This window comes from Harpia harpyja, chromosome 1 (genome assembly GCF_026419915.1).
Source record: "Harpia harpyja isolate bHarHar1 chromosome 1, bHarHar1 primary haplotype, whole genome shotgun sequence".
Lineage (NCBI taxonomy): Eukaryota > Metazoa > Chordata > Aves > Accipitriformes > Accipitridae > Harpia > Harpia harpyja.
This window is the reverse complement of record NC_068940.1, coordinates 80,756,438-80,770,876: the sequence shown is the minus strand read 5'-3', so window position 1 is coordinate 80,770,876 and position 14,439 is coordinate 80,756,438. Positions and strand designations below refer to the sequence as shown.

The 14,439-nt window shown below is 39.3% G+C and overlaps 1 protein-coding gene across 1 annotated transcript in view; it reads left to right on the top strand.

Annotated features, from left to right (window-relative positions):
* SDHAF3 (succinate dehydrogenase complex assembly factor 3) overlaps positions 1-12,699 on the top strand; it is a 43,145-nt gene extending 30,446 nt beyond the window's left edge. The window contains 1 exon segment of the mRNA XM_052801681.1: positions 6,785-12,699. Coding sequence (XP_052657641.1) covers positions 6,785-6,988 — 204 coding nt within the window. The 3' untranslated portion in view covers positions 6,989-12,699.
* The last annotated feature ends 1,740 nt before the right edge of the window (positions 12,700-14,439 follow it).

Sequence of the window (14,439 nt, the reverse complement as noted above, 5' to 3'; positions counted from 1 at the left end):
ATGAGTGTTTCCAAAAGCAGGAGGAAGGCTTACTCACCACCCTTTATAGTATATTGACTTTTTTTCTAAGTGATCATGGTGTGTCCTTTACAAAAACTGATTGAAGTTGTCTGATAATACATTGTTCCTGTTACAGTATGTGTGACTTCACCTAGCTCTTTATTCAGATTAGGTAATTTATTTGACAGTAATAATATTTTATGCAATTTTTAAAATGTTTATGGGCTTTTTTAAAATGTTTATGGGCTATTTTAAGTGGTCTTATGGGGTGAAGTGTAAGTTCTTATGGCTTGATTTGTAAGCAAGTGTATGAAGCTGAGTTTAAGTGTGGTAGAATTTTCCTGGGTTTGTTATTACATTTCTAACTATACTTACAGCATCAGGTAAAATATGTGAAGATGCTCTGGAATTTCATGAGGTGTATCTCCCATTTAAAAATCACTTCTATAAAGATTTTGTCTTTCGCTGATACTCAATTAATTTAACAAACAAAACAGTTTTGTAGTAAAAAATACAGTAAATCAGTTGCAGAATTCTGTCTGAATGTGCATAAAATAATTCATTCAACATACATTTCTTCATGCTACTGTCCTAGCAGCATGTGTTTGATTTTGCTCCTAGCAGCAGCAGCAGAACTTGAAATGCTGCAGTTTTAAGTGAACTTCCAGGGAGTGAGGAGTGTGGCCTCTCAGACCATGCTTGTTTTTTTGATGTCACCCTGAGAAAAATAAATATAAAATAATTTGATAGTGTTTTTCAGTGCCTGACTCTGCCCAGTTTGTTTAACATGTCTCAGAGTAGTGGTTTCTGATCTGGCCCCAGTAATGTTGTCTATGTTATGTTATGTTTATGTTATGTCATAATGATAATGTGTTATCATTAATTTGACTGCAAGTGGAGATAGTCTTTTTGGAATGGATGAATACATTGGCTTTATACTTTAACTGCTTAAGGGAGATTAAAATTTAAACCTTTTTTTAAGAGAAAATCTGGCAAGAAAGTGAATCATACAGGTACTGTGAACAGACATGTCTATCCTGACTTTTTCTATCTAAATTAACCTTACAGAGATTTTTTGGAGCGATTGTCTAAAATGTTGCATTGTAGATGTTGAGGAGGACGTCAAAGAAAATAGAAATGATGATTACTATTCTTCCCAGTGAAAATGGGCAAATGGGCTGTTAACCCATTTAATCTTACGATTAAATTATAAATGTCTATCAGCATTTTGTATTTGCATAGGACATAAATGTCTATCAGCATGCACTGGACCAGGTGGGAGTCTATACATCTGGGAGTCAGGGAGTGGGGTTTTTGGTTGTGTGGTTTTTGCTTTTATTTTTGTATTTAATCCTTTCTCAACTTTGCAAACAACAAGGCTGACATCCTTTCTGTAATGTGTGGTATTTTAAGACCTCAAATGTCACCCGTCGCCTTGCCCTTTTGATGAATTTGTGCATTCTGTGAATGCTTATGAATCAGAGAGCAGAGGAGAACTGTGTATTTGCTTCAGTGAATTTAAATAAAAAAACCCTGTGGTTACTGATTATAGCAAATACTCACCTTCTGTGTTTTTGTAGAAATCACTTGGAGGTTCAAGTATTTAATCATGTCATAGGATTTTAAGAGAGCCTAATGGCTGGATTCAGCGTGCATGCTGTAGGTGCCAACGTGGTCTGTAGGCAGAACCAGTATCTCCAAGGAGCGCATCAGAGCATTCAGGTGAGGCATCTGCCTCCCTGCATTGGTGATACGGAGAGTTTTGGGCTGCCTCTGCGGTTGCGTGTACTTTTGGCAATGCAGGGACCTGGCCAGTCTGCACCTCAGACTGTTACCCTCCTTTAAGACTGGGATGGATAGTGGGAGGAGCGGGACTCTGAGGGTGTCTGTGATACGGACGGCCAGCATGCTGGGATTGAATACTGGATAAATCAGCTGTCTTTTGATGGTAAACGGTCAGGAGAGGTTGTGTTGACTTGAACTTGATTCTGATCCTCTTTGTTTCTGGTTGCAGTCATACACACGGGGCAAAGGCTTTTACCATTCAGCTGGTGGTTTGCTTTTTGTTTTTCCGTGTAGGTGCCCAGAACTGTACAGCTGGTGCAGGCAGAGGATCATTGCGGTAAGAGCTACTTGCAAAGAAACAACCAACCAGCCTAAGAAAACCAAAGATGCAGAGGTTGTCCCTAACTGACCTGCCACACTCGACCATCTGTGCAAGGAGGAGAGCACCTGTGTGCTTCTGCCATCCTTGTGGACGCTGAGCCTGGCTCTGTGAGGGTACAGGTTTACTTGTCTTCCATTTTGTGTCTCTCTGGTTCTGTGAGCAGGGTGCAAACCGTAATTGAAATAAGATGCTGTCCTGGTTTTGGCTGGAATAAAGTTAATTTTCTTCCTAGTAGCTGGTATAGTGCTGTGTTTTGGATTCAGGATAAGAAGAATGTTGATAACACACTGATGGTTTAGTTGTTGCTAAGCAGTGTTTATACTAAGTCAAGGACTTTTCGGCTTCTCATGCTGAAAGAGGCTGGGGGTGCACAAGAAACTGGGAGGAGACACAGCTAGAACAGCTGACCCAAATGAGCCAAAGGGGTATTCCATACCATATGACATCATGCCCAGTATATAAACTGGGGGGGAAGTTGGCCAGGGGGCACCACAGCTTGGCGATTGGCTGGGCATAGGTCAGCAGGTGGTGAGCAATTGTATTGTGCATCAGTTGTTTTGTATATATTATTATTATTATTATTATTATTATTATTATTATTATTTCCCCTTCTTTTTCTGTCCCGTTAAACTGTCTTTATCTCAACACATGAGTTTTACTTCCCCCCCCCGCCCTGATTCTCTCCCCCGTCCCATTGTGGGGGGGAGTGAACAAGCGGCTGTGTGGTGCTTAATTACCGGCTGGGGTTAAACCACGGCAGATGCCCTTGAAAAATCTGCCAGGGATTTGTGTCATGATTGACAAAGGAGTTTTGTTATATTTGGAAGATGTAGTTATATGTAAAATAAAATGAAAGGCAGAAGCAAAGTAATTTTCCCTTGTTTGGGAAAGCTAAGCAAGGGTTTGTTTCAGTTCTGCTGGTAGGGAAGATGACATTAGGAAGTAGTTAAATTCTGTATCTATTAAGTTCTAATGAAAACCAGAGCATATGCAAACATGCTGCTCCTCCTTACTGCCTGAGAGGGACTGGGATCATCATATTTTGTGACCAAAGTTATATTGAAAGAACAAATGTTAGCTTGTCTTTTTTGTTTTGTTTTGTTTTCATTACGCTTTTCAACCTATTACTGAACTTTGGAGTTCAACATATTAAAGTTCATTTGCACTTAGCAAAATGGTGCATTTTCTGTATAGAAGCCAAATCTTAAATTACAGAACTATGTACCAGCAAATTATGTAGTACCTTTCCACAAATCACTGATCACATAATAACAGTATGAATTTCTGAGGGAACAGTAATGTGTTAAACATTTAAATATCCCAAGCTTTGTTCATTCCTCATCTGGCATCACAGGCAGAGAAGGTGTGATAAGCCATATAGTTGATATCTCCAGTGCTTTTGTAAAGGACGAAACATATTTTCTTTGGTGCATCACTGCCTTTTGGTAAAATGAGGTGAGAAGGTTACATTTTCTGTCATGACCCAACCAAAACTCAGCATGTTTTAAGGGTCCAATTTTGAATTTTTGTTCACATTACAAATCGATGTGAAACCACCACTATTGAGGCTTTCTGGCATGTACAAAACATTTGTTCAGCTAGAAGGTGAGTGGGGAAGAAGAGCCAGTGGTGACACATCCAGATGGGAGCACATTGGAGTGCTGCGAAGCAGAACACCTGGCATCAAGGAATAGGGAAATACAGTCCATCACTGTGTGTCTGGATGGAGAGCATCTGTGAGAGTGGGCGTTGCGGCTTTGTTGAGGACCATCACTTCCGAGATCTGGATTCTTTAATGTTGATGCTTTGTGAATGTGATGCTTTGATGTTAGATTTAAAAAAAAAAATAATGCAGACTTTTTACCAGTAATTAATTTCATATTTTTGGAAAATATGATTTTCTAGTCAATAAAGTTTGTAAAATTGTAACCTGTCTTTAAATGGACTTCAGTTATTTCTAGGTACCATAGCCCATGCCTGCAGCAGTAGCCCCAGGCTGCTCCCAGGTGGTTGATCATTAATGGTGGGAAGGACTTTTCTCCCACTGTGGAACCTGCACTGGTAGGACATCGCATGGAGGGGTTCTCAGGGTGTGTACATTTAGTCAGGTCTCTTGATAAGATGTGGAGAGTTTCACGTTGCTTGTTTTCAGTATTGTTTCTGAATTACATGCTCTGAATGTTGTTGTTTGGTATAATGAGAGTTTCTTTTTTGGAGTCCAGAATCAATACTGACGGGATTGTTCTGTGCAGAAATTTGAAGACAGAATGAGGTGAAATAGTTGATGTGTAACATGTTGGTGTGTTACTTGTCTGCTGACAGCTTCAGAGATCACATTTGTCCATCTGCCTTGGTAAATTCTGTAAACCATGAAGTTGAAGACTTTTTAACCCATTATCATTTTTTACCTTGTTGTTACTGTTTGATTCTTCAGTCATTGGGGAAAAACCCCTGTATTTAGTTCTTTCTAAACCTTGGACCAACTCTACTATAAGGTAATACCACTGAGGTGTAGGATTACTGCAGGGATTAACTGTAGTGTCACTGTTACTGAATGCGTATGTAATGTAAAAAGGGGAGAGGTGATGTAGGGGGAACCACCTCAGTATTATGAAACTCTTGTTATTTTTCTTAATAGGTAACTTTAACACAACATGCTACCCCTACAGATCTCTGTAGAAATGAGGAATCAGTTTAGTTCAGAGTCTGTATTAAAGATTTTTGTTTGCCCCAGTTTGTTTGATCTATTTTCTTTTAAGTAGCTATGAATTAAGCTTTGCAGAAGGACTGGTAAGATCCTGCTGACTAGTGAGGCTTGCCATGGTCCATAAACAATGTAGTGTATTTATGTTAGTAAATGTTGTTTTGAAATTTATCACATGCTCGTGAATAATATTTTTCCTTCTCACCCACCTCTCTGGAATTATTAGACATACAGCTGAACTAGTGGCTTTAGTAATTTTTCTGGTAATTGGATTAACAATTCAGTATGCAATAATAAGGCTTCTTTTAGCTGAAAATTGGAAATTAAAATAATGGTTCTATCTCATTGCTATAATCCTGTGCTTTTGAATACTCCCAATATTTGACCCTTTATTTAAAAAAAAAAAAAAAAAAGCATTACCATGTAACACAGTTACCATTCTTATTTATTCAGAATATAGGTTTTTTTAGCTCAGTTTCTTATACTATATTCAGTTGTGCTTGAAACTTTAAGGGTGCTTTAAGGGATATCTTACTAAAGTAGGAGAGAAGCCTGTATTTTTTCCAATAAAAATTAACCTTTGAAATTAATTTCTTAATTGTGGAATTTGTTTTTAAGTTCCTCTTAAGAAAAATGAAAACTTAGGCTCCCTTCCAACCCAGTGTTTAAATCTGTGCTTAACTTTTAAACATCCCAGTAGGTTCACTGACTTCAGTAAGTACATACGCCATGAGGCTTTTGACAAATTCACTCACTACAACTTCTTTGGAAGCTGCTGCAGCAGGACTGGTGCTGGGCAGAGGGAGCTGAGGAGCACACAGGATCCATGCTGATGGGCTTTGAACACTGCGGTGTCAGTGGTAGCACCGCTAGCCGAATTGAATTTGCAGAACCGCTGTCCTTGCAGAACCTCGAGTATTGTAATTTAGAAAAGTCATAATGGTCAAAGATTGCTCCAAAGCAGTGAGAAAGCAATTTTCCAGCTATGCCCACATTACTGGTGTGACCTGTTGGTCACTTCCGTTTCTGCCCTTGAGAAAGTTTTGCTTTTATAATGGTCCTCAGCCTGGTATTGATGTAATGCATACTGACCATTTTGCCTATCCACTGACATAAATGCTGTTACTTAAGTAAACATGGTCCCAATGCTTTCTGTTACAACAGGATTGAAAGTAAGTCTGAACAAAATTATGTTCAAAGCAGTACAGAAAGGGGGTTATCCTTTTCTTTTTTTTTTTCCTTCGGGGAATGAGCACGCAATACAGAGGTATCTGTCCTTGAAGCCCCTTCTTATTCTCCCCTAACTTTGAATTTTGTGAACTAATTTCTTCCAAAACTGGCAGAATGAGAGAAGTCTCACAGTTGCTGAATTCCTACCATCTTTGGAGCAAGCAGTCCAGGGCTGGGTGCAAATGACCTTAACAGTTCCCAGAAATGCAGAGAATGGTTAGGCAGAAAGGCTTTAGGACATTTGTCTAATTATAGATTGCTTTTTCTAATACATTTCTTTGAGAATAATACTTCTCCAGATATATCAGTTTACAAAGTGAATCCTATTGATATTCTGCTAGATAGAAAACATAAATTTTAATAGTTATAACTACATAAATATATTTCATCTGTAATTAAATTCTGTTTTGTTTTCAGTAGTAGTATATGATATGACAATTAAATTAATCTGTACATAGATGATATGCATTTTAAACTAGCTACATAAAATTGACTGCAGATACTACAAATTAATAACTTTTCTTTCTTATAAAAAGTGTATTTTTTTGTCATTTGTTGTTGATTAATAGAATGTTGTAGAAGATTGAGTAAGAGTATGTTATTATGGTAAAATGGTATTAAAAAAAGTTGACCTGAATCCTGCATTTGTCATTTTTGTGACCTTTATATTCCTTCCTCACTAGAACTATGCAGCAGTGATACAGCAACAAATTAATGAGGACAAACAAAACTTGAGAGAAAAGACTCTATATGGAATCCAGCTCACAGAAGAAAAACTTAATGACTTCCGTGATGAACAGATTGGGCAGCTGAAGGAACTGATGGACGAGGCTACCAAACCTAATAAAAAAGTCACCATTTCTAAAGACTCGGAACACAAAACCTAAAAGGTTTTAAAAATTGTTTTAATGCATATGGAAGCATTTTGAAACTTCTTTTTCTAGTTGGACTTGAATGTGGTTTCTGTGGAATAATGGGTGCTGCTGATGCCATAACTTGTCTGAAATGGATGTCTCTGGCTATTTGGCTTTCTATGCAAGAATAAATGTTAAAATGGAATAATCACAACAATTTTATGTTAATTGCAATATTTTTTTTCTTCTAATGGAAGGTGGAGACTTAAAAATTCAGTAAAAGTAAATGGACATTTTTGAAATAGAAAGGTTGTTTTTTTTTTTCTTTTTTTATCTTGGCACCCATAGGGCAAAGAATCTTTCTGTTTGTATGTCATCCTCTGCCTTAATGGAAAAGATGCAATTAGCATTTGTTTTCTGATGTGGATTCAGTAGACGAAGAACAAAGGTATGGTACTAGAGTGGGTTTGTTTCGATGGAAAGAAATGAGCAGTATTAGAAAAACATACTGCTGTTGAAATTGAAGGTTGGTTTTATTCTTGAGCTTTATTGTGAAATGTGCTTTAAAATAAAAGATGCAGTTCATTATTAAATTGACCTTGAAGGAACCACTGGCTTATGAAGAAAATTCTGCATTTTTTTCAAAGCTAGACTAAGATTATTGTTAGTATCTAAAATTTTTAAAGCCATTCATGAGTTGGTTGTGCTGTAGTTAGAATTCAAAGGCTCTTTAAAAGCTTAGTATCCCATATTATTTGGTATTTCATATAGACCAGAATTTGTACACTCCTCAATCACAGAAATTATCCTATTGCTAATACTGTATGACAAACATTAGTAATTTATTTGTAATAGGTTAAGTCTTCCTCAGGACAATGCGTGCCTATTGTAATACTCGTACTATTGGGACTAAAAAAAGTTCTGGTTTTTTATCTGTTAAGAAAAAACACACCCCTTTCTGTGCAAAAGACAGCTTTCATTTCATATTCCAAACCTAGTTTTGTATTATTAGTTTTGTTCTATTTCTGGACCTTTCCCTGTCTGTTACCCACAGCGTGTTCAAGACAACATAATTTCTTTCCTCTTGGGGGATAACAGCTTTGACAAGTAAGCACATTTCCATCTGTCTCAAGTTGTAACAACATGCTGTTTGCCAAAGCTACGCTCCTGGATCCTAACAGGGGGGCAATTTGGGGAGCAGCCTGCTTCTCTTTCCCTTACCTCTCCTCCCAATTCTTTGCTAGGATTTTAGGTTGCAGGTTGCTCATTTCCATTAAAAGTTCAATTGCAAGACTCCTGTGTAAGGAACGCTTACGGTTGCTTTGCAACATTTTCCTCTGGCCGCCCCAACCTCCATTGCCTGTGCTGTAGGAACATCGTTTAGCCTCAAGGGCCTAATCCAAACAGGATCGAAGGGCAGAGATGACATCCAGACTGCAGGGCTGGGGTTTGCAAGTCCCGGTTCTTGGTGTTTCAAGGGCATGGTTGGAGAGAATGGCAGCTCCCTTCTGGCCTGCTATGTACCTAGGTCTTGCCCCAGCATCAAAGTGGGAAGCAGATGGGGTGTGCGTGCAGGAAGCTTGAAAATTGTTTCTGGTACTACCATTCACACATGCCTCAAGCTTTTTTCTTTTTAAACTTCAAATGTGTAAAAATCTAATCCAACTCCAGAGTTTAGAGCATAAGGATGTATTCTGTCGCACTTCCATCAGATGTACAGTAACCAGTAATTTGCATCACTAGATCTACTCGGTTTTAATACCAAAAAGCAATGTTTGGGTGTTGACAACAGAGTTTGTTTCCACTCCTTGACTGCTGGTACATTTGTGCCTACTTTCCAGTCAATATCCAAGCTGCTTCAAATTTATTTCAAGTACTGCAATTTAGAGCACAGTTATTTTTATCAACACATTTAATGAAACTTGTTAGTTCAATGAAACTAGTTAGAATACTTGTTTTGCATCTGTCTACTCATGTATGTACCTAGATGATGCACATTTCTAGAGGCTAAATTAATTTATAATGAAAAAGTGCTATTTGGTGTGAAAAATTTAAGCTTATAATGAGACCTAAGGTGAGCTGGAGGTGAAGGTAAACATCGTTACATCCACAGTCCCTTTTCTAGTAAATCCAACAACTTTTTTCTTTCATTCCCAACGGTAGCTCGTATTTTGTACAATGTTTGTATTCTTGCTTAGAACAACTCTTACAAAAGCCAAAATTCCAAAATAGGAATGAAACATCTTTAAAGATTGCTGGCTTTAAGACAGCCAGTGCTAGTAGTAAGGCATGCTGTGACCTGAGCAGTGCTTATGCAAGTGGTGGGCACGGGTGGCCCCACAGCTTTGCAACACCAACACCACTATGCATTAGTGAAATTCTTTGATTTACAAGGGTTGTTAATGACAGTAAAGTTGAGGAAGACAATGGGCTTGTCATCCTGTCCACAGAAGGGTAGAGTGACAAAGATGCTTTTTCTTTAATTTTATTTTTTTAAGATACAGGATACTTTTTGTGGGGAATTTTACACAGGGTTTGATGGATGATGAACAGAGGAAAGTATCCATCAAAACTACTTAAAAACTACAAGCAGCGTGCTATTTCAAATGGCAATAGAGTTGCTTGGAAAAAAGATACTAATCACCTTATAATGAAAAATAGCTATGATCACTTCAGAAATGAGTACAAAGTTATAAGCTGTGTTCTTTCTGTGTGTGTTGGTATGGATTGCTGTTATACAACTAAACACTGAAAAGTGCCTACCACCCTTAAAAGACCTCTCTCCATTCTGCTTATCCATTAAGAAAGATCCTTTGTATTTTGTTGATCTTAGATCCATTTGGCTCTTCTAGAACTAAAAGAGAGTGATAAAATTGACTGGTTAATTTGGCTAAACCTTGTCTGTGATAACACTTTATGTGATCGCCTGGCAGCTGGTAGGAGTTGGAGGGAACTGAAGTTTTAGATAGCTGGAAAAGGCATGAGCTGAAGTCTTGTCAACAAGCAAACAATTTTCAGAAACTTGTCTCATTAGAAATTACCAGTTTTGATATGCAAAATACAAAGTTATACATCTTAAAAAGAACAAATAAAAATGTCATTCTTTCAGTGTTTTATTATTTCTTTGATGTTGGTTTATGCTTTTTTAACTGGCTGTCCAGCAAGAGCTATTAGAATGTGATGTTTCTTGCTTAAAAATAAATTAATAATTTAACATACTGAAGGTAGGATTTATGAAGGAGTTTAATTTCTCAGCTATTTGGACTTTAATCTTTTTGAATTATTAGTGGACTTTCTATTTCTTCATCTTGATATGTATTTATGAGAGGCTGGTTATTTACCGATGAGGCAGTGGCCAAGTTTTCACTGGCTTCTAGGTAAAAATATTGAACAATTAATGAAGGAGCAATACCATGCCTTTCCCTGTCTGTTATTATCTATTTTAATTTTACTCTCTATAGCCAAACTAATAGCAGAGGAAGGGCTGAATCTCTCAGCAGACTGATTTACTCCAAGTATAAACACAGAGGGTACTGTTCTGCTGAATCGCTGTAAAAGGCATCTTACATTCTAGGGCAAAAGAAGTCTCTATGTGCCATCCTGCTTAACTGTTGATTTTCAGACCTCTGGGAAAGGGTCTCAAGGTAAATTCTTCCTGCTGGAGGGTATAGATGCAGGAACACAGGTTTTGCAGGGCTTGTGTGATAACAGAACTGCCTGACCCACCTCCTACCAATCTGTGACCCGGTGCTGGAACAGGCTTGGTGCACCTGCCAGCGTTTGGTGCCCAAGAGCCTCACGGTGAGGAATGGTGGTACTGGGAATTCTTCCCCTTTGAACCGCATTGGGAAGTTCACTGTAAAGACTGATGCAAATCAAATGGTTGGTGTTAGAAGTGACAATAATTGCATTTGTAAATGATCTGCTCTTGTGCATGGAAGTTACGTACCTGCTGCAAAACCACTGGCTTTGGTAGGAACGTTTTCAGCAGTTTCAGTGGCCACAGCTCTGCCCTGGGAACAGACTTGACAGTGCTGAGTCCTTCCAGCTTTTCCAGTGGTTTGTGTCTACTGATTAAGGAACATAGAGATCACAGAATTTAATTTTATTTGCATGCAACCATTATATAATACAGAGTATTCTTTGTTCATTGAAATCGAGAGCTATAAATCAACGTATAAATTCAATGTATAAATGACTAAGAACTGAATGGTTTTGCCACTTCTAGCAGTGTGTGTTACGAGTAAATGTCAGGTGTTTCAACAAGCCCATTTACATGATATATGATCCTACGCAACAGATACTTGTGTCTGGGGAGTTCAGTGTTTAATCTGCTCTCTAACAATTTCAAAGCATGTACTTGAGACTATAAAATAAGAATCTGTTATTTATAAAATGACCTTTAGTTACTGAGTATCTGTCAACTTGTTATAAATGCTGAGGAACATCGAGACAAGTGTGTATTACTACTGTAAAGCCCTTAATAAGCAGTTTGTTGAAATACCACCATTTGCAACACCATTTCCAGCACAGATGAGCCTTCTGTTTTATGCCAATTATGCTCCTTGAGGGATGAAGTGAAATTTAAATCATCTGTTAAGTGAGCTAACATATTTACCGTTTTTTTCCCCATAGGTTCCTATTTCTGGTTTTGACTGGAAAAACAACTAGTACAGAATCTAAAATAGTGGTATATGTTTATCCTGAGAGACTAACAGCAAAACCAGTAAGATACGTAGAGGAAAGTAAGCTGGCAGTACTCTGTTGGGGTTGTACCAAAGGCAGGATATCACTTAGCTTTACTGTGGTGGAATAATGTACAGAATCTACAGCATAGAAAGTCCACCAGAGCAATGGAAACTGGCCATGATCTTCCCTTGTACAGTAGACCCACATCAAAAATAGGATGGTGCAGTCAGGAATCAGTGAGTAACCCAAGGGGACGATGGTCCATGGTAGATCCTTCCAACAGGCTCTGCCAACCAGACTGGGGTTTAAACTGCGCGTGGCTGAACCCAAGGCATGCTGTCTGCCAGCATCCCATCCTAGGCATGTGGCCCTGCTGGGGTTGAAGGCGGCTGTTAAAAGAGTGAGTTTTCCCTTTTTGGGTGCTGTAGAGAGGCAGTAAAGAGCTGCGGAGCAATTCAGCTGATCACAGTCTACGTTTCCTACTCACAGAGGGATTCCCTCCTGCTACGTCCCCTCTACTACTCGAGTACAGGTTAACAATACCGTGCTGTCTCAGTGAAGTCACCTTTGATTATGATGCAGTAAGTTAAAAGAACTTTTCAAAGCTGAAAAAAATATCCTGTTAATCAAAGACCCAGTTAGAACTGATTCGAGAATTTCTATTTCATTCTATTTAATTTTATAATGTGAACACATGCTACTGGGTGGTGGGAAAATTGACCTGACCTAAATATCTTAAAATGACAGTTTCTTAGCCTCTTGGTCAAAATCTTGCAATCCTTTACCACTGGAAAACTTCAGCTTAAGGTGGTGGTGTACAGTGCTCCCAGAATGTACCCTCGGGTACAATAAAAAGGAAAAGTTATTTGGGGCTTTTCTTTACAAATGATGAAACTCAACTCTTCTGCTTTTTTTTTTGAATTAAATTATGCGATTCCTGTTCAGTTCAGCTATTCCAGATTAACATAGTCAATTGGAAGATCATCTTGGAAAAGAAATTAAGTACATTTTTATGTGCATTGAGATGCAATAAAGTTTGTTCAGATGCATCTGTATTTCAGCCTGCTTTTGTCGTCCTTCTTGTCGTGCTGTTAATTGCTGATTTCATATGGTGGGACTTTGCTCAGATTGTGAGAAACAATACCTTTTAGACAAATGACCTGGATGCCTTAACGACGTGTGACTAACATGCGTTGCTGCAGTGCGGGCAGGAGCACGGCGCATACAACTGCACATCACAGCCCCTGCCTGCTGCTCGCCAGCAGCCCCTGCCCAGGAGGCTGGCAGGCAGGCAAGGAAAGAGGGTTTAAGAAAAATTGGCTTTACAAACAAATAGAAGGGTCCTCCAAGCACCTCTTGGTACTTTAAGGTATTTTCCCCCAGAGAGGCCTCTGCCAAGCACTAATCCATCATGCAGAGCACCAAAGCCACGGCAGAGGTCTTGGTGCCAGAGATTGACTGGGACTGTGGCGTCCAGTCTTCCTTAGGCTCAAAATTCTCCAATCTGTCCTGGGAAATTCAATTTGTCCATCACAGGTTCCTTGAATTTTTCTCCTGAATGTTCAGCAATTTTAGCATTTCATGAACACACAACGAAGTATGAAAACCACATAGCTGCAGGAGACAGCGGTTGGTGATGGCTCTCGGCTTCCCTGAGCTCGGGCGCACAGCATTGCCTGTGCGCAGCGTGCACTCTGCATAGCTGTGGTGGGTTCACAGCAGTAACCTGGGACAAGGTAATTGCTTTGATTTTGGTGCAGATACAGCAATGCGGCCCCATATTCTCGGGGGAGTTAGTACAGTGTTGCCTTCCTGATCCCACGGTGGTGGGACGGTCAGTCTGAGGAAGAATGGCACTGTATAAGGTTATGTTTTCTCTTCTCCATCATTTTCTTTGCCCTAGGTGATTTGTGCCACAGGAGCATGCCTTACTGCATGCAAGTCCTACAAAGGTGAAAATGCTACTTCCCACCTGCCATTCCCAAGCCCCTGTCTCACATCCTGGAGCTCAGGAAAGCTGCTCGGGTCTCACTTGGCCCATGCTACTCATCCCAGTAGCCCGCTTTTAAAACTCTGCAGCGAGCAAGTAATTTAGGAAACATTTTAACCTCTCGCCAGGCCTCAGGTGAGACTATAGGGTTGGAATTGTAAAACTAAGGAAGGAAAACACTTTTCATTGTTGCTATGGAGACTGGAGTTTATGTAGTGATGACTTGTTCTGTTTCCCATCTCCTTGATCTTATGCCAAAAAAAGAGAACACCACAAAAAAATCACTGACAAAACCTCTGGTACGTGAGATTACAATTTGAGTGACCTCTCAGCAGTATCACAAAGGAAAACAAAGATGACAGAAAAAGGAAAAAAAAAAGGTCTTTGTGGTAAGACAGTCTTCTTTTGCAGAGAAGGAACTAGGAAGAGGCTAGAGAAGGAACTAGGGCCATAGTGGACACAAAAGCCACCACCTATTGCAGGTCCTTTGGAGGATCCAGTGTTCCTCATCCAGAGCCACTGCTCCAGCCCCTCAGCTCATGCACTCTGGTCACGATCAGATGCTCAGAGAACAGTGTGACACTTTCTAAGATAAGACCTATCCACATTTTCCTCTATAATCCATGTCTTTGGACAAGAGGGATATGAATTCTGGGACTTTACCTTCTCCTAAATGGCCGTGGGTGAGATCTGCCCTTGCTAGTCCACTATCTGAGGCAAAATCTGCTGCAGGAACTGCATGGCAGTGTAGCGAGGCACAAACACGTACCTGTTCCTTGTCGGCACAGGATCAGTATGGGTATGA